Source organism: Thunnus albacares, chromosome 11 (assembly GCF_914725855.1).
Source record: "Thunnus albacares chromosome 11, fThuAlb1.1, whole genome shotgun sequence".
Taxonomy (NCBI): Eukaryota; Metazoa; Chordata; class Actinopteri; order Scombriformes; family Scombridae; genus Thunnus; species Thunnus albacares.
Window position 1 is genome coordinate 3,256,420 of NC_058116.1, and position 21,452 is coordinate 3,277,871.

General features: G+C 40.4%; 1 protein-coding gene across 1 annotated transcript in view; it reads right to left on the bottom strand.

Moving 5' to 3' along the window:
• Positions 1-21,452, bottom strand: part of LOC122992727 (protein FAM124A) — a 33,567-nt gene that overhangs the window by 8,950 nt on the left and 3,165 nt on the right. The window contains exons 2-3 of the mRNA XM_044366619.1: positions 19,512-19,543; positions 407-1,173 (exon numbers count right to left, since the gene is read on the bottom strand). Coding sequence (XP_044222554.1) covers positions 407-1,173; positions 19,512-19,543 — 799 coding nt within the window. The remainder of the gene's footprint in view (positions 1-406; positions 1,174-19,511; positions 19,544-21,452) is intronic.

Consider the following 21,452-nt stretch of genomic DNA (forward strand, 5'->3'; position numbering starts at 1 on the left):
TGATTTTAATAATGGAAAATGACAAGTACTGACAGATTTGACTTGATCTAGGGAATCTGGGGAAACAAGCATTTTACTTTTAAACCTCATGTTTCAGGGGTCACTAAAAGAAGTATTTTGTTCGATGGTGGTGCTATCTGTGCCAAAAATGAATCAACTGTTCCTTGGAGTATAGATTAACATTCAATCACATACCTGAGATCAATTCAGTGGTTTTTGAGATATCCTGCTAACTAACTAACTAACTAACCGGTTTTGGGAAATGTCCTGGGTGTTGCAGGTCATCACTGTAACCTGGGTACAAGAGTGTACATCCTGTTTGATGACACTCATGACACTACTTATTAAAAAACACCAGATACATTTGGCACAAGTAAAACATGGCACCAACCCAAAGCACTCTCACCTGCAGGAGGATCTTATTTCCATCGTAGTCCTCTGTCTGCCAGCGCACCTCACTGATTGGGCTGCAGGGATTTGGCAGCAGGGGCACCAGTGCCCCCACGTCTCGTACCCTCACCTCCATCACTGCTGAGTCCAGCGTCACTGGACTCTGACCTCGCGGGAGCCTCTTAAATGACATCTGGATCTCCATATCCAGATTGGAGTACACCACAAAGAAGCAAAAGTCCTCTTTCTTCTGCGCTACTCTGCGCTGAAGCAGCAGCTTGTACAGCCGCACCATGTCGACGTAATTTTCATGGCGGCAATAAATAGTAAATCGCACTATTTCTTTCCCATAGTGGACCTGCCGCACGGCCCAGAGCGGCGTGCCAGGAGCCAGAGTGAAAAAGTCCTGACTGCATGGTGTCAGTGGTAGCATCCGCCGGCCATTGCTCACTTCCTCAGTGTGGTGGTAGCGCCATGGCGGCTGCTGCAGAGCGCGGTGCAGCATCAATATCTGCTCCTCGCCGCCGCATGCCTCCTGGAGGAACAAGATGACCGCCAGTGCCGGTTGGCAGGCTGCAGTCTGGCTGCTGTTTTGATGGCGCTTGGGCCAGGGTGGCTGGTAGACTGAGGCACGCTCCGAGACTCTGAAGAGATGCAGCTCGGGGTGAACCCATGCCAAGACAGCATCTGCAGCGCGTTGCAGGAACTTGCCCTGGCCGGGGTCAGCGATGAGGTGGACGCTGACGAGGAAAGGATCCTGGAGCTCGCCCATGGATAACTCACCTCCACATACAACAGCATCAAGATAAGACAAGAGAGGGAGGGAAGGAAGCAAAGAGAAGAGGAAAAAGGAGAAGAGAAAGACATGGTGAAGGAGAGATTAAATTATGATCTGCATGTTGAAGCTTGTTGAATTTGAGAACATTTGTAGAGGGATAAAAAGAAGGAAGCTAGATGATTGTGAATGTTCAGATGATATAAAATAACTTCCTGATCCTTTTGTCTATCCCTGCAGCCAGACAGAACACTCTTGGCTGACAATTCTAGAAATTTCCAGATTACGTTAAACACTCATCCACCACCACGACCTTTCTTTTCCTGCTCGCTAAAAATAAAGGACAGGGTACTTCCTGTGATGACACTGAACATTGTCTCTTTTGTGTTGCAGCTTCATCCGATATGAAGATAACTCTTTGGGATTCCAGGCTGTTTTTTCTATCTTATACCTTTCTTTTTCTTTCCATTGTTTACCTCTTCCTTCAGGTTTTCTCCATCTCTCCCCTCTCCTCTTCCCTCTACCCACCAGATCTTTCACTCCCGTCCTTCATTGCACTCATCTACATCAACTCAATCTTGCTTCCAATTTCAGTGTTTACCTTTCTACCCCTGTCCCCCTCCCTCCTCTCCACCAGATCCATGTGGAGCAGGGCTCCTCTGTGGGGGCTCATTAGTGCCATTAGGAGGTCATTACTGAAGCCCAGAGGAATGTTCCAGATCACAGCAGGAGCGATGCATTCAGGTGTAGCCTCTCCCTGAACCCCTGACCTGGAAAAGCTCAGCCCTTGGCATAGGTACTGCAAAACTACAACAGAAATGCTCCCAAAGCTGTCATTTTTAGCCAACCTGTTCATATTTGCATGAACACAATCTCACTGTATCTCCCTATCTCCATGTTCTCTCATTCTTTCTCTTCCACTTTTCCTACGGTCCTTATCTGACTTCTCGTGGGACTTGTCCCATTTCGTTTGTGCTTTGAGGCCGTGGGCAGTTTGGAAAAGGACACACAGTCTTCTTGTCCCTGGCACCGCAGACTTTGGCTGTTGCCAGAAACCCTCCATGTAACAGAGGGGCAGAACAGGGACAAGTTCTGTCTCATGAGTCTCACTGGCCTTTGCAAAAGGACAGTTTCTACTTGACCAAAGAGGTGACATTTCCTAAATGTTAGGATCAAGTTACAAGGAAACATTAGAGGTGTAGTGACACAGTCAGTTCGGGGTAAAGTATGATACACTTGACAATATTCTCAATTATCCATTCACTCACAATATTTCTTGATATTTGAATGGAGGCAACATTTATAGAGCAGGTATAAAATGTGCTAAAGTTTTTCAAGTTTAACCATTTTTTAATTTTGTATATGTGTCGTCTGTTCTCTTCCCAGGTCTCCATGGTGATGGAGGTTGCATGGCTCAGGTCCTATTCTGTTTTTGGTGGTACTTGATAGTTGCTCAGCATCCTCTTGATCACATTCTTCATATATATTATAAATCCATTATAATTTTGTCATCCTGTTTGTCCTTGCTGTAATTTGTCTTTCTTGTTCTATTCTTTGCACATCTATTGCACGTCTGTCCATCCTGGGAGAGGGATCCCTCCTCTGTTGCTCTTCCTGAGGTTTCCTCCATTTTTTCCCCATTTAAGTTTTTTTTTAGGGCATTTTTCCTTGTTTTGAATTGAGGGTCTAAGGACAGAGAAATTTGTATTGCTGTGCAGATTGTAAAGCCCCCTGTGGCAAATTTGTGATTTGTGATATTGGTCTATACAAATAAAATTGACTTGACTTGATCTTGTATCACATTTATCATCTTGATGATTGTTCATATGTCTTTTTTAATTTAGTGACACAAAAAAAATGAGATTGAAACAATATCACCTTTATGTGAAGTAAACTACTCAATAGGAAACAAACAGATATTGATATTTTGTTACTCCCATCATTTCTGCATCATTCTCTTTTCACCTTCATGACACTATAAGTGAAAATAAACAGAGGAAGAAACACCAAGTAGGTTTGGGTTAGTAAAGTACCTCGCTTTGTTATACTCAATGTCTAAAGCTTTGTGCAGACTGAACATGAAGCAAATTTTGCATGTTAAATCAATGAAAAGACGGGATAAAATGTATCACAGATGCAGAATCACTCAAACTGAGTCAAAGACTCGCCTGTGAGGTTAAAATTTGCTTTGCATCCAAACAGAATACACCACAGCAACCACTAGCAAAGAGCAATGTACAACAGTATGTTTATTAGATAAATTCGTTATTTAGCTTAATAGCAAATATGTCCTGTATATTCAGGTATTTGCATGTCATTCTCTGAGTTTTACCTTTGAATATTAAGTCATTTATTTAATTTTGACATAAAATTGTTAAAAGCTAAAACTAAATTGAGGATAAAGGACTTGAAAGGATTTGGACTCAATGTAAACATTCGTCATTCGTCCTAGCGTGGCTCGGATTGTCTAAAGAGATAAAGAGAGCGGGATCAAGAAAGTTCCACTGCAGGTTTAATCTGGATCCCAGGGCAAAGACGTCCTGACACACACACACACACACACACACACACACACACACACACACACACTGCCTGATCGCATTAGAATCAATGTTTCCCTGACATGTAGTTGGCATCAAGACACCAAACACAGGAATGATAGGGATCTTAAAGGGTATTTACTGTACAGCACATTGCACTGTCACACACACAGCTTGATTTGTTTACAATGACTCGACATATGCTGAAGCTGTCACTGTACAACCTGAAATCTGTCCAACAGGAATACAGATCTTGGCCCAAACTGTCCAACTTGTGCCTCATTAGATTTTATGATCAACAATCAAGTGAACAAAGCAGCAAACAGGACATGGCATCAATCCTTCATCTGATTCTTTACTCTTCCTCCCTATTCAAATGTCTCTGTATCTGCCTCTTTAGTCCTTATCTTTTGTCTTTCCCTGCCTTTCTCCCTGCGATCCTTCTTCACCTCATGTCTCTTCATCTATCCAAAGTTCTTGGGAGTCGGTAACCAAAATGACTCCGGGATTAAAGAAGAATCTAAGTTTGGGTCAAGATCACAGAGTCACAGACAAGCTCCCACACACCTGTTTCTGTCTTCCTGATCGCATTACAATCAACATGACATCTATATCTGAAACACTGTTTGAAACATGTGGATGATTGGGATCCCATTGGATATTTAAAATTCTGGCTTCGTCTGATTCTACGGCTGTCAGATCAGATAAAGCACTGCCTCAAAAATGCAACCTCTTAATTCATTTTTGACACTGCAAAGGGCTCCAGGCAAAAAAACACAGGCTGCGATCATGTGCTGCAATGTCATCCGGCAACACACTGTGTTGGTCAATCAAGTATGCAAACACACATAGAAGACAGAATACTTTGTAGCATGTAGCTAGTAACAATGTGGTAATTCTACTGATAACAAACATCAAGATGGAGGAGGAAATTATAGCTGCCGTGTCGTTTTTCAGGGCTGTAAAATCCTGCCTCACAGGAGTTTCTTTGTGTTTGATAATCCTTCAAACCCACCTTCCTGGTGTGTGTTTCATATTCTAGCCTGTGCCTGAAGCAAAATGCCCACACCAGTGCAGACACTACTGTCACCTGAATGCAAACTCAAGGTCAGATTTAATAAAGCTTTTGCACCTGATTTTCCAGCGCCCAAAACACAAGCATCGTTTAGCAGGGGGCATCAGGCTGGAGTCGCAGTTCGTGTGTCATTTGTGCAAGTGTTTACAAGGTGCGTCTCTCTCCTCATTGTAAATAATAGGAGAAGGAGGTAACAGAGGGTTGATTACGTATTCCACTGGATTGACTCATGTCAGTGGTGGGTTTTGCAGGGAAACCTCTCTGCCTCTGGCGACCAGACGTAAACATAGTGCAAATGGGATTTACACCAGCCATATGGAAGGCTGTGGTGGGGGAACTACTTTACAGAAATCTCAATGGCAGCACACAAAGAATAGTTGCATTACAAAAATATCCAGAGATCTGCACCACATCAGTTGTCTAAAAATAAATATACCATATACCCATCAAATCAGACACCAAAGTTGTTACAATTCATGCTGAGAGTTAGGGTTAGGGTTAGGGTTACACTGAATGTCTGTACTGAATTTCATAGCAATCCATGGTGGTCGACTGATATTGTCTTCCCTAGAGCTACACCGCTAACAAGGCTAAAAATACATCTCAATACCTTGATGCTAGTTGGGGCTTTCCTAGCAATGGGGATCTGGCACAGAGAAGAATAAATTAGAGATTAAGTCACCCCGAATCCTGTGAAGGGACTGGAGGGGGTTTTTGTGTAAAGCTCTGGAGGAGTGTGTCTCTAAGCTCTTAATCCACTCGTATCTTCAAGCCGAAGCTGACGTTCTGACTCGACCGACCGCATACACACTCATGCATGTGCACAGCCACCCACAATACTCACATCAGTTGGCACATTTATAGACAATAACGGTCTTTTCTACTTGTTAGAGACTTTCAGTGTTTTAGTGTTAACCGGCAGCACATGCACACAGCCATACGCACAGATGATGACGTGAGATAAAACAACACGCCTTCCACTGGCCCCTGCACATATGAGAGTGATTAGCAGCGAAAACTCAACTAAGGCCTTGCAGTATGTTTATGTGTGTGTGTGTGAGTGTAAGTGCTGCAGTCTCAGCTTTAGCTAGCTCGGCCCTCAGTGTAAGTCAAAACAACTGAGGGAGGAAATTCAAGATGGGGGCCCCTTTTGTCGTCTGGTGAAAAGAAAGAAGAAAAAAGATGCAAGTTCCAACACTCATACGTCAGTTTGACTGGTGCCAGGTGAATTAAGTCCCTTCTATAACATTAAGTTCTGGAAGTGCAGTAAAAACCTGTTTAAATGTTTACTCAGTTTTTTCAAACACATTTTATTCTGATTGGTGATGCCAAATTATCTTTTGTAGGTTTCCTACATAAACAATCTGCATGTGAAACATGTTGCATACTTACAGGATAAGTCTGGTGATATTCTATATATTTCTCATAGTAAGCAAATCCCATGAAAACACCAAAACCAACAACTAATCTATCCTACCAACAAGTATTGTCTGTGTATCCCAACATTGATGTAGCTTATTCCTCTGTGCCATAGACCTGCATTGTTGTTCAAAAAACATTTTAGAAATGAGACTTTCTCTTTGTAACCTGTTTTTAAAGATTAATGTATTTAGTAGGAACCAATAGGCTCCAGGCTTAGACAGGGAAGTCTAGAGAAAGACAGACTAACACATTGTTGCTTTTTATCTCAATGGGATTTGTTGACAATAAGAGTATAGAATAACACTAGACATATCAAGGTTTTCTCATATGACAAACACTGAGACATTAAAGCGACAACTGATACACTGCTCTCTTCTGAGATGAGAGCTATTACTCAAAACTACTGCTGGAGCCTTTGCTTGTCAGCTAAATCTCACACTCCAGTCCAATGACAAGAGCAAAAACTGCAACTTGGCATTTCTACACATAATTAAACTCTTGTAAATTATACAGCTTATGTTGACACAATGAAAATGAATGAGCTTGTTTACTCTGTCGTCTAGAAGACACAAAAGGACATGGCTTGCAATTTTTTACGTGATATGACTCTTGAAAAGCAACATAAGCAGAACCTGAATTGGCGACTTCCTTTCCCAGAGCAAACTATACAAAGGGTTCTGTATGTGGACGCCGCCAACCCTAAAGTTTCACAGAAGATAAAAGCAATCCGACCACAATGTGGAGCCACTATTTTCTGGCTTAAAACTGCTGCTAGTCTCAAACTTAAGAATTAGATAGATTAGATCAGGCTGTTGTTTAGATTAGAAGGAGAGGCTTAGTGAGGAGACCAGAGCCAGTCAGCAGTGTTAGTCCAAGTTCATGCATGTCATGTGACCTTCACTGTCCCAGCAGACCTGGAGGAAGGCAGCTTGGCTTAGTGGAGGCACAAAAAGCTGAAGGTGATGACACTGTGACCTCATTTCACTCACACATAAATATACAGTGCGCTCTGTTACTTTTTGGACAGTTACATGTTTTATTTTGGTGTTTTGGCTCTGTACTGCAGCACAACAGTGCTGACTTTCAGCTTCAAGGGTGTCCCATCCATATTCATTGAAGAGTGTAGGACTCCTGTAGTGTATATATGTGTATATACAGTCTGACAATTTTAGGACAATATAGCAGGACAATCCTAAACATATAAACAAGGCACCTAAAAGATTTTTATGGCCAAACAGTGTCATATTGTTGAGAAGGCCAGATTGAAAACCTCAAAATAACTAAGAAGTGGAAATGGCTGCAGTACAGGCCTGATAGAAGATAAAAAGTACTTTCAGTCCACTAAAATTGGCTATGTATAAAAATGGACAACTGGACTGATGTGTGTGTTAACACCCTCAAATTAAATCTCAAAGTCCAATTTTGGACCCTAAACCCAACCTTCATACTTTTTTAAGGAGACCCAATCTGAAAGGGACTCAAGGACAGTCCCAGTTTGAAAAGATCCAATCTGATATGTGGTCCACCCTGAGAGAGAACATCAATACTGGCAGCAGAGCAACATGCTGCTCCACCAATCAACAGGCAGTCACAGTTGAAAAGCACCAATACATGTCATTTTTTTCTGTTCACACATTTTCTCTCCTGTAATGATAAGGATGATGATGCACCACATAATCAGAGCTGAAGACTCCATTGCGATGCGATTAGACGAATACCCTATTTATACCTGGCATTAACTTGTGATCTGTATCTGGATGCTTTTTCTGGATAAGGAAAAAATGCATGTTAATGCAGGTGTAAATGCACTCAGAACACACTTTGACCAGAATGTGATTGCATTGGCCAGACCACATCTGGAGGTGGTCAGGCTCACATTGTAATTGGATCTCAATCAGGTGTAAATCTGTACAGCGGGACCACATTCATAAGAAAGAAATTGTCCCAGTAAGTTGAAAGGTCACCTAGCTCCACTTCTTCCTGCCAGCTTATGCAAGCCCCACAAAAATCCCCACAAAAACTACAGACTACAGTAGCTTGAAGTCTAACTTCACAAAAAGTGAATGACGCCCATTCGTGGCAGCAGTTTCCTTGACCTGGGATGTGACATGTTTGTTGACCAAGTCCACCTAGCTAATTAACATATTGAAATCCAGTGTAATCACAGTTGAGAAAACGAGAATGCATTTGAATGCCTGGTATGAATTCAAAGATCCATTGATGGGATGTCATTGTCCAGATACAGATCACATGTTAATACCAAGTGTAAATGGGGCCATATTGACACACAGACCTAAGACCTGCAGCAATACAACAGGACCCAACTCAACCCAACAATATAATAGAAATATATCAATTGAACATGGCCTGACTCAGGTTCAGGTTGGTCCCTGGTCAGCTCTTGGTTATTAGGAACCAAATGAACCCATGAAGACCTCCAACTACAAACTCATAGTCATTATTTAATTAAAAACCCCACACTCACTAATTCAAACCTTCAGAGAGGCCCACAACAAGCCTGACAGACAGCATTGCTCCAATTAAATCATTAACAAACAGCCGACTACAGCATATTTAGCTGCGATCACTGCCTCATGGTTCGAACCTCATTTGGAAGACGCACATTTGGTAACACTTAATCCAAGCTGCCTTATGGCAGAGCCTGGATCTCATATGCCACATTGAACTAGGGAAAAGGCACTGTGTGTGTGTGTGTGTGCACGTGCACATGTGTGTGTGTGTGTATTGAGCTGTTATGGGTGGTCCTTGATCCATCAGGTGCTATTCAAACTGACTGTGCTGAAAGTGCCTTGGCTGACATAACTGTGTGTGGTTTGGCTTGTAAGAGGATACTCAGCGCTGTCCTTCCAACACAGACAAGTCCGTCATCTTCAAAAGTGTCTGAGTGTGAATACAGGTCTGAGCTGAAGAAAGGCAAAGAGGTAGTGAACACTCAGGTCTCTCTTTAAGCAGTAAAGGTGAAATAGATTCCGCACACTCGGTTACACACAAGAATACAGTGTGGTAGAGTTCAGCTGGTGCCTGTTGTTTAAAGCTGAAACTGATATAAAAAATGTGGGGTAAAAAACCTAATAACACAATTTTTAAACACAAAAACCTTCTAACAAAATAATGTAGTTTTTAAACAGTTGTGACAAAGATATACAGCATAGCCTGGGTGCTAAATTCTAAACTAATACATGAATAAATATTTGACGTGTTTGGGTGTTTCAGGCTGAGTGTTCATTAAGAGGGATAATGACAAAAAAAAATCATGAAATGCAACCAATTGTACATTTATGTACTTACAGGATAGGTGTCCATATGAGCACTGAAAGAGGTTTTCCTCACTGTAATCATTCCTCCTGTTAATACTGGCTATCAAAAGATCCCCTTCAAATGTACTTTCAATGTAAGTGATGGAGGCCAAAATCCACAGTGTGTCCACACAGTCATTTAGTGCAAAAATGCTTTTCAAAGTTTATCCCTCTTTGTGTTTCTTCGAACAGTGTTTCCCTATTGAGCTGCGGTGGAAGTACAATAACAACAAGACTAGGTCAAAACCTAGTATATGGCTGTGTGATTGTGGCCAGTGTGTTACAGGGACAGTCAGTGGTAGTGTCAATAATGTGAATTCCTGGATATTAAATGTTCATCTGTAATTTTCTGTTGTGGTCTCAGTAATATTTATTGTTAAAGTGTACTGAAGTAACATATCACATGACATGGTTAAGCTACATTTGAGTCAAAAAGAGGTTATAAATGCAGTTGCAAGAACAACACTTTCCACTCATATCTTGGGATGTTTGATTTGAAAGAGAACTGATTTTACCTCTAATTATAACTATTCTAATTATTATTAACTCCCCCTGCTCTGTCATCTGTTTCACTCTGCGGATGTCTCTTGTTTTTCACTCTGCATTGAGTGTTTTGTTAGAGTGATTGTTATTTGGAGTGCTTTAACTCTGTGCTCTCTCTCATGCCCTAATACGCCTTTTTTCTGCCTCTTTCCTGGACGATGATCACGGAGGCTGTAGTAGAAACTATAAATGAAAGTTTTGACAGCATTTTGGGTGCAAATTCAGGGGTCTTATCTCCGCCCAGTTACTGCAGTTAGTCAAATAAAGCGCACCTGCAGAGCAGCCGCCCCTCACCAAACTGATATAACAGCTACATGAGTTGCATGTTTTACCCGCAAGACTCATGTGTTACTGCTGTTCTTCATTGTTTGTGATGTGAAAATGTCAGAAATAAAAAGCTTAAGTCCTGGTGTTAGTTCAGTTATAAAATCCAAACACACCACAGAGCGTGTCTCCTGCTGGCTGCTGATAGTGCTGCCAGCTGAGGAGTCGATCACACCAGGTGGTAGAGGAGGAGGCGCAGAGACGCTGGTATGCCTCTGTTTAAACAGCCGTTTAACTGACTTCTCTGCATTTAACACTGGAGCTGAGAGCGTCAGAGTGTTCGTTTCCATCATCTCACGCCAATTCATTTTGAAAGAGCAACGGCCAATAGGGCAACTCCAACACTCAGCCAGCCGACCAATGGTGTAACTTCATCCCTCAGTCACTCACTCACTTACAGACAATCGTGGTCATAGGGCTGGTCTGTGGCCAGTCCAGCCAAAAAGAGGGACTTTGGCACTAAAAAGACTCTACTTGATTTACTCATTTGGACACTGAAGCTTCATATTAGCTTCAGATAAACTTTTAAATACATTTTTGCACAGAAGGCTTACAGATTTTGTCACCCATCACTTATATTTTAAGTGCATTATGAAGGGATCTTCTAATGGTCAGTATGAACAGGAGGAATGATTACAGCAAGAAAAAACTATTTCAATGTTCATTTGGGCTCCTGACTCTTGTTTTAAGACGGACTTGGAAAACTGTGAACACACAATTTCATTTCTGTGTGTATATATGTCTGCCAGTAATATCAACCTGCTGATAAGTGTCTGTGAGATGTTCAGGGACACTCTATGTGACACTTTAAACCACAGCAGATGATTTTGGAGAAGGGAGTAAAACCTTGCAGGCTCCTGGACTTTCACCAGTCAATATTTAATCCAACGCCTGATATACAACAGTAAAGGTCATGTAAGAATTTTGGAGAGTGTAGCTTGAGTTGCTTGCATCCACATATGTTCCTGGTTCTGCTAATCTGCTGCCTGTCTGAGCCAAAATAACAAGAGCAGGGCCTCAGGCATTACCGGACGCACAGGTAGAATAGAAGAAGAAAGTGTTTCACTTTGTGGTTAAGACTCATCATTTTGCAGCTGATGAGATGAACAGTCAAAGATACGTTACCAAGACTTTGTGTAATATGAACCTTTTTTTTTGATGGTGGTGGTGCTGTAATGCATCACTGTATGACCAATAATTGGATTTTTTATCATGTGATTTTGAATATTTCACTGAGTATTTTCACATCAATAGAGGTAATACTATAATAATTATTGCAGTACTAATAAAGCAATGATTTTAATCAGCTTGATCAAAGAATAAGAAAACAAGCCTACTGAGAAGATTCTCAGTAGGCTGCACTAAAGCACATACGCAGAGATACATTTACGCACACTTAGTAATACACACAAATATATGCGTTTGTCTCTGTGAGCAAACATCTGCTGGCGACAGACTGATCCCTGAAAATATAGACCCCCCCTGACGTCAACCTGTGACTCCCAGGCTTTTGTTAGACCACTATCAATCCTGTGTAGACCTCTGTGGTATAAAAGACTCAGCGAACTGTTCGATATGCCAATGCACATTTATTTTATTTACTTGTTTAAATCTTCCTTTCATTCCTGATTTCTTGCTAAGGATGAAATGTTTTCACAAACTCTGGTTTGATTTCCAGTATCAGTCTCTCTGCATTTGTCTCATGTTTTCTTTTTTATCTTTCATCCCAGTTTTTCTCTTTTTGCTGGCTGTGCTGTAAATTCAATTCAAATTTCTGCGAACATGTATAACAAATACATCTGCAGTATATTTTTTAGTTATTCAAGTGTGAAAAATCATGTATGTCTTTCACAAGTCTATTTATGCCTGTATTAGTGTATGTGCGTATCTGCTTGGCATTGTCTTGTTGTTACAGTCTGACCTCTGTGCGGCTTAAGGCTCCCCCCATTTGGCCCAAAAACATTCATTACTCTGACAGCCGACCCCCTCTGTCTTACATATATGTACACACACACACGCAGAAAACCATTTTAGGGTGAGGTCACAGGTCACTCAGGCTGAATGGACACACATCTGCTGCGACCAATAGAAAGTGAGGTTGTGTGATTAAGTGTTTGGGGTGGGACTCTGTTGGAGCCTCTTGAATCGGAAGCTAAATTACCCTCTTTCAGACAGCATGAAAGACATTAGTTTTCCACCAACATCATGTCACTGCTGTTGCATGAAATTCTTGCAACAATTTTCGCTTCCTAACTCTAACTCTACAAGCTATTGCACATGTGAAACTTTTTCTACATAGATAAATCCAAAACTTCATAGCACTTCAGTTTGCACATTTTCCATTTGAGCCATTTGAGAGCAAAGTGCAGAAGTGGCAGCAATACAATAATGTTAGAAACAGAGTTCCCAAACTGACTTCAATCTTAAACACTACAAAAACTACATTTGTAATGAGGTGAGGTAATCAATTATAATATTTTGTTGGACTTGTCTTGAGTATAAAAAAGACTTGCTGACTGTCAAATCCTAGTTATTAGATAAAAGTTTTTGTTAAAAAGTATCCAAACACTAGATATATCTTCCTCTAAGAACTATAAAAACACATCAATGAGTCACACTGCTGTACTGGGTGACATATTCCATGAACACACATACACGCTGTCATTTATTATGACTCAATCCCACACACACCGTCCTGCTGGGGCCGATTTGTCAAAGAGATTATAAACTGTTTTTTGGTGTTAGGCCAGAATTAATTTTGCTCTTAGATTACTAAGAGTCTACTGCAAATCAAACAGCTTGAAAAAAAATTAAAACTGACTTATTTTAAGCATAAAAAGTTAGCCACTCAGAACTAAGAGCCACACTTCCATGGTAACAATGAGTGACACCTGCTGAAAGGTGGTACTACGGTGGTACCACTGTAGTACTACTGTAGACAGTAGACAGTGGTACCAAATGACAAAAAAAAAGAAAAAAAGGAAAAACATGACTCATAATGTGTGGTTTGCTAAGAACATTGTGGAGCAAGTCATGTCAGGGAAAGAGTGCTTAGAGACCATAGTGACCCCTTGGAAACATACAGCAGTGAGGACACATCAGTCATTTTTGTTTGCCCAAGTATAATATCCTGAGTCTGAATTACTGAGCCCTGCCACATTAAGAAGCCGGAGCATCTCTGCTCTGCTACAGGTCTGCACGTCGCTGTGACTTTATGCTACTGTACATTTCATTTGTATTGTTACAATATGAGTTGAATTTTCCCATCCTTGTAACTGTCACCTTTTTCTAGAGGGCAAAGCTTTTCTGCTGGAGTGAGGGTCAGCCATGTTTTTTAGTTTGAAAAAAGTCTCTATTTACCTAACTAAGATGGTCAGGAATTACACAGCTTTGTGCAACAAATTTAGAAGTTTATCTGAAGTCTGACTAATAGTTAGATCCAAGCCAAAGCAGCCTACTGTAAATACTCACTTAGAGCAACAAATGTGGATTAATCTGCAGCTGAAAATAGTCCCCAACAAATGCACTATTTCATCCTGTTTGAACAACATTTGCTAAAAACTGGCTGTTCTAGGAAAGTACTGAGCCTTTTCCAGAAATGAAACTATATGTTGGTGAGAAATGTTTAAAAATATACATCTTCAGAAGGAACTAGAAAGCATTGACTAAAGCTTTATTGGTTTTGGTTTTCAAGGGATTTGTTAAAAATAAGAAAAATAAAGAATAACAGCCAGCCTTATCCTTTAAATCTCATGTAGTATTTTTGGTGGCTACGTCTGTATGATGGTTTCTCAAAATACAAGCAAGCTTCACTCAATTCCTGTGACAATAAATTGCTTGTTAGCAGTACAAATGAGCATATAAAAGCTAAAGGTTAATGGAAAAATGTGTTGTTAGTCAGTAACAACTGTCAGATGCTCATTCTGACCGACATTACTCTCCACTGTCCTATGTAACAGAAACTCTAGGAATTCAGATGGCTCATCCTCAGTCTTGAAATGGAAGCTAAATTTAACAAGCATTGAAATGCCAGTTGTTCAGCACACTGAGTCTCCTACTGACTGATGCAGTTGAGAGTTGAGGGACGCTGGATTTTTAGCATGATATAAGATATAAAGCCATCTCCAGGGGGCTAATGGCTGGTCAGAGCTGAGATCAAAGGTCAGGGGTTAAGACCACCTGTACAAACATGAGTACGCTCACTGCCAAAACCTAAATATACCTCTGTGGAGGGAGGACAAGGGAGACTGATGCTGCATGCACCTTTGCAAATGAACACATTGCACAGGAACATGCATGAATACACACACACTGAGAACAAAGACAGGCAGCCACACACAGCGCTGAGACAGATGAGCTCTCTATATTCTCTTTTTCACATCTTTGGAAAATCTGTCACCACAGCAGTTTGTGTCCATCTGTCCCGTCCTTTCTGTTGACATCATCAGTGTGAAGCTCAGTTTGATGAATGAACTGAGGCTGACTCTTTCACTTAGGATGTGTGTGTGTTTTTATAGACTGATACTGAATCTCAGAACTATTAGACATAGAACTAGTATTACTTTGAAACCTCTTGTGATTTTCAATAGCTTCAGAGATCATCACTGCTCTTATCCTCAAGAAAATCAGCCATGTCCTTTGAACTTAAACTTGTCTATATATGTGTCAGGTTTTCAAGGCTCATTATGCACAACTAATTCCCTGAGGGGCAATAAAGGTTTCTCAACATCTCAGTAATTTGTAAGTTGTATCTTTTTCTTTCTCTCCTGAGTGAAAATAATGGATGCCTCTGTAAAACATTTGAAATAAATTAGAGCTTTCAAGGCATTTTGGAGGCAGATTTAAGAGACTCATTTGGCTACTCTGCATGGAGACCTGCCTGGAGAAGAAGCCAAGTCCGCCAAAATCCAAAAAAAAGAGTGAAATTGTTAGTTTTATCTTTCAACAGACCCAATAAAAACTTTGTGGAGACAGGTTACCACTCAGCAAGTGTTGCTGCTATGGTTACCAGCTGTTTTCGGTACACCTTGTGCATTCACATAGACCAGTGGGTAAACTTTTGACCAGAGCTACGGTTGAGGTGTGTTGTAATACAAATGGACACCTGCCAGCCAATCAGAAACATGTATTTTTTATGGACATGTGGTATAAATTATACTGCATTTTAATCACATCCAGAGATGAATCTTCAGTTGTGTTACAGTCAGTAAATCTGAGTGAAACACTGATAGGATGGGTAAATAATACACAGTACTTCTCATCCAGCGTCGATGGGGTTTATGTTTGTATCTTTCAGAGTGTGGTTGAACTTTTCTATGTGTTTAAAGTTTAGGTCTTTGCTCTTTTTCTGACAATCATTCTGTATAAATTTTGTTCCCCGCCTGACCTCCTGTAGTGAGAGAAGCAAAGACAATAGCAGGCAGAAGCTCATCTGATACAGCAATGACACAGGAAACACAAGGGGAAAGACTAAAACAGACACACTGACAGTGTGTGTGTGTGTGTGTGTGTGTATGGTCCTATTCTTCCTGACTTGCGGGGTGGTGCGGGTGGGATAATGCAGCTTCCTGTGGACCAGATTAATGGGCTAATATTGGATATAATCCTCCCATTGTGAAAAGTCTGGAGACCTGGCAACCAGACTGGGGAGAGGTCACGACCTCTGCAAACACGCTCGCGACGAACACACACATTCACACTAAACTATATGCACACTCAGACACCGTATATGCAGTACACAAACATGAGGTGAGTAATACAGCAGAGAGCAGTAACTTCATACTTCAAACACCATTAGCACTTATGACCACAGACAATGAAGTAGATGATCTGTAACTCATAATGGGTATTAAGTAAAAGGATTTGCAATGTCTTACAATGAGAATATGTGAGTAGTTGCCATCCAGCCTTACTTTCATCTAATTTAATGAAACTTTATCATATTTAATATCATATTTTATTACTATCATATGTCATCAGCATCACAAAAGATGAACAAAAACTCATATCAAAGTTGTGATACATTTTAAAACACACTCACCACAGGTCATTTTTAACCAGAGTAAGACTTTTGATTATTACTTTAAGCAATACTTAAAGAATGTGTAACACATCTGACATTGTGTTTATTTGTATGGGGCCCCCAGTCAATCAGTAATGGTGTATCTGTTTCAGTGTCATCACTTTCAGTTGACACAGAAGTGGTTAGCAGTAACTGTCAACTAAGTGTTCATGTTGATTAAAGAAAATGACAATTAATCAGTTCTTTCTGTAAGTCGACTTACAACAACCTGTACAGGTGCGTTACCAGGAAGATGTTGTCACCATTCCTAATCCTGCCTGCAAAGCTCTGATTAGCTTGGTTATTTTTCAAACTGGGGAAACAGCCGTAAATCATCACAACACCAGACCTGTTTCACTTGCTGAGAAACACAGAGATGCGTGGTGATTCAGAGGTCTGGAACCAGGCCAAAATTCATTTGCTTGAGGTGGCCATATTTTTCACTGTCTCATAGCATCTCTCAAGAAAAAGATGATGATGCATTAACCTGGCTCCTATAAGCTGTAATCAATGCCAAAACTAAGAAAAATGTTAACTGTGCACTTAGCCTTGAACTAACCTCTCTGTTATATTCCAACATAGTCTGACTCCTGCTCAAGTCTCATCGCCTCTAACTCTCTGTCAATCACAGGTGCAAGCTGGCAACATGTTTACTGACATCATGGAAATCACAGTAGCTGTGCTAAAACAATCCTTTTCATGCTTAACTTCTCAAATTGAACTAATATCCCTTAACAGTGACAACTCTTAACTCTACTGGCGATTTTAGACTCTTTTTAGGGGTGCTCAAGCACACCTAAATTTCATCTCAACACCCCTAAAATGAAATATAATAATAATAATAATAATAATAATAATAACTTGTCTAAGGGCTTAAACGCTTGTAAATTGAAAATAAGCAGCGCCCCACCCCTAGTTTCAACCTGAGTGTGCAAGATATAGTTAGGAAGTGAATTTAGGATTTCATGACGCAGAACTACTACTACAGCTACTTCCGGTTTAGCCCTTCAGCTAACATGAGCTGCAGCTAACTTCTAGGCTTTTGAAATGTGATCGAACCAAATGGATCAAATTCTGATAATAAGACAAGTCATTTCAGGGGGGTTGTGACGCTCAAAAAAATGTATCCGCTGATTTATCTGTATTGTATGATGCTTCTTTCATTGCTTGATGATATGGTGGACTGTCCCCATGAGGTTCAGAGACTACAACAATGTTTTGTACATTTCTCCTCATATCTGCTTTGCTATAACTTGATCTTTTATTTACATTGGAAAGTTCTGGTCATCATGATTGAGTCTTTGCCTCAGGTTTCATTAAAGGACCACTTCACTGATTTTCAACCTTATCTCTAGCTATCTGAATTAGGGATGTAGTATAAAAACAACAACAGTTGCTGGTAATGTTCTATGTGTCTCTGGTGCGCAGCTGCAAAATCTGTTGTTCAGGAGGAAGCGACCACCAGAGCTACGTTACAGTGGCAGCTGAAAGTGAGGCACCGCAGCCAGAGAAGCTTTGCAGCATTGACCGGTGAGGATGGTCAAAAAGAATGGAGACAGAACAGAAGACTCCACGCTGCAACAAAATTTGCAGTGCTTTGGTAAACCTGACTTTGTTTTCTCACAGCATGTTATATTGGACTTTAACACTGAATAGAGAACAGATCTACAGCGACTGTGTGTTATAACTTATGCAGTTGCATTCAAATGGAGCACAATCCTGTCCCGGCTTCTCGTCGTCCAAAATAGGGAAAAGAAACAGTGTTTGCTTGCAGTTTTTCACCCCGTTGGTCCACATGTGTTTCATAACTGACTCCTGCGCGCCATTTATTTTATGACGCTTGCACACCGGTATGATATATCCAGACTGATGAGGAAAAATGTTTTGTAAATGAAAATAAGCCTCAGTAAAGTGATATAATACTTTGTCTCTGCTAACAGGCTGCCCTGCTGAGAAACATACTCACCCCCTCTGTTCTGTAAAAACACCATCAGTAGCTGATTGGATGAGACCATGCGCAATGCATTCTGGTTGTTGCAGGATTCCCCCTTAAAAGCGATATGGGGAATCTACAGCCTTTTGTCCCTTTAACTGACAGAGGGTCCTCTCCAAAACAGGTTTATAAGATTGAAATCTGTGATTGTTCATTCTGAGCCATTATTATTATACACTACAATAGACCACCAAACTAATTAGGTTGCTTATAAAGGTAACATTGTACCGACCTGAATTGAGGTTTGTAAAATTGAAAGTGGTTGAATACTTCTGCAAACAGCATATTGCATTTTTCATTTTCTTAAAAAATATTTTGTGGTGTAAAACTCATGTTACTTACTAGTAATTCATTAAAGGTATTATTGTTGTAATTTGAAATATCATATGCAGAAAAAAATTAATGTATTAAAGGTTATCCAGTAAAAAGAGTGATATAGCAGGGGAGTTCAACACTTTTGCAAGGCACTTATGCATGTCACATTCTCATTAGTAGCTGAGCCCCCCTAAAAGTCTGATCCTAGAATCGCCCCTGCTTAACTCCCTGTCTGTTACAATATTTTACTGGAAAATGGTTACATAGTGTATCTCAAGGGTCTCTGTATATATCCAAGATGAGTTTTTGATACATGGAAATTGCAAAAACTTATTTTTAACTTATGCAAATCAGGGAATAATATGTTGTTTTTCATTTTTAGAACACACAAAGGAGAGATTTTGTTTGAAATGGTCCAGTTGTGTACAAGTTACATCATTGCTGCAGCTTTAGATTTTTTTAGCCTTTACTTTGTACCTTCAATTACCTAGTCAGGGCAAATATCTAGAAAGTATACACTAAAAAGGGAGAAAATAAGAATAAACCAGGCAGATATTTATTACTACTCAAAAAATCTTCAATATTTGCTGCAGGCCTTGGGGTCCACTAAACACACACACAAGGAAAATCCTCATGCCTGAGTGGATTTATTTTGTCACTGTGTATTAGAGAGATAACGTCCTGGGCCTGAGTTGTGTGTGCATGTGTATGTGTGTTAAAGTTGCTATTAGAAAATGTTGTTGTTGGTTTACTTACTGCTCGTTGAGGACAAGGGACTGTAATCAGACCTGCAGTGGACGACAGAAAGAGAAAACAGGAGCGAAAGATGTGGAAACACAGCGAGGGAAAGACAAAGAGACAAGAAACAGAGAGAGGAGACAGGAGTTTATATTATGAAGTGCAATCGATATGATTTACAGGATGACACACTCCTCTTTCAAATAAAGTGCTGACATCTGGCTAAACAGTAGGAGAGGGCCAACTGGAAAGGACACCAAAAATACACACACACAATTTCATTGTGGTTTCTATCTGGCGGGATAAACAAGGACTTTACTCACGTACTGGTTGTAATACTACTACTGCCACTATGCTGTAGAAAGTACAATTTGGAAGTACTTACACTTAACTTGAGTATTTCTATTTTATGCTGCTTTATACATCTACATCTACTACATTACACTGTTTTTCAGAGGGAAATTTACTTTTTATTTATTTATTTTTTGGACAATTGTAGTTACTGGTCACTTTGCAGATTAAGTTTTTCCATCTTATATAATATTATGCATCATTCAGTAATAATAATCCAACATTACAATATATAGCCTATAATGATATGACATGGTGAAAAGAGCCACTCTGCATAATGACTGCTTTTAGTTTTGAACCATGGGTTAATGTACATATTATCTAGGCTATATATTATCCAAAAACCAAAAAACAAAAACCAAAAAAAAAAAAGAAATACATTTCTAAATTACTGGTGATGGAGTACTTTTACATTGGTGTTGCTTCTTTTAGTTAAAAGAACAGTTCAACATTTTGAGAAACAAGCTTAGTCACTTTCTTTCTGAAACTGAGATGAGAAGATCTGTATCAATTCCATGAAACATACTTATGAATATTATATTCCATTTCTGCCAAGTCTGTTCTGCTTTGCCACTAAATTATACACACTGCACTTTTAAGTAAAGGATCTGAATACTTTTTTTTTTTACTACTGAGAACACACTCGACCCTACACACTCATACATTTTCATTCTCACATAAAGCTCCCATCTTTGAGTTGAAAGAGAAGCAGAATTAGACTTCTGCTAATCTGATCTCACTGGATTAGAGAAACATTTCTGACAATTTGTAGTGTAATTACACTAATATCTGTATGTGAAACATACAAGACACATGCATGCACAGACATAGAACAAGACTGATTAGAGAACCAGCAAACAACCTACAGATGTTATAATTCCCTAAACCGCCTGTGAAACCTCAGCTCACATACATATACAACCTGAGAATATTAGTCCCACAGGAGTCAGCTGACAACCAGAGAACACTGTTCCTCCACGCACACCCTCCCTGTGACTCCGTCTCTAAACTAATAAGGCCTCTGGAGCTGTAGGACAGCAGGAAACAGAGGAACGAGTCTGTTTCCTGCGGCAGGAGGTTATCAATCTAACTAAAGGGCAATAGAAGTGTATAGGAGGGAATGGATGGGAGTGTGGGAAGAAGAAGAGGTGAGTGCAGAGAGGTAAGATAAAGAGAAGATGGGGTACTGCAGAAGGGGAAATATTGGCGAAAGAAAAGACAAATATGTAGAGCAGATTACAAATGACTGTAAGGTTCCAGTGAAAGGACACAGACTGAAACTCATCGCCTTGTCCCTGCACAGAGAGAAATGACACTGTGGAAAAAAAGAGAGGCTAACCAACTTTTTAAGGTTTATAACTCTTTGGCGTTGAGTTGGAGGCAGTAATGTGTATGTGCCAGAGGCTGCAGTTACAGGTCTGTTTTGATGACTCCCTTGGGTGTGTGTGTATGTGTGTGTATTTGGCAGGAGTCCCCCAGCAGTGCCGGTTAGCGTCTCGCCTGACGTTCCCAGTCTACCCGCACTGCCTTGCTTCATCTCCGTCCAACGACAATAAACACAAAGTGAAGCGAAGACAGACAGCAGCCCGGTCATGCACACGAGGTTTG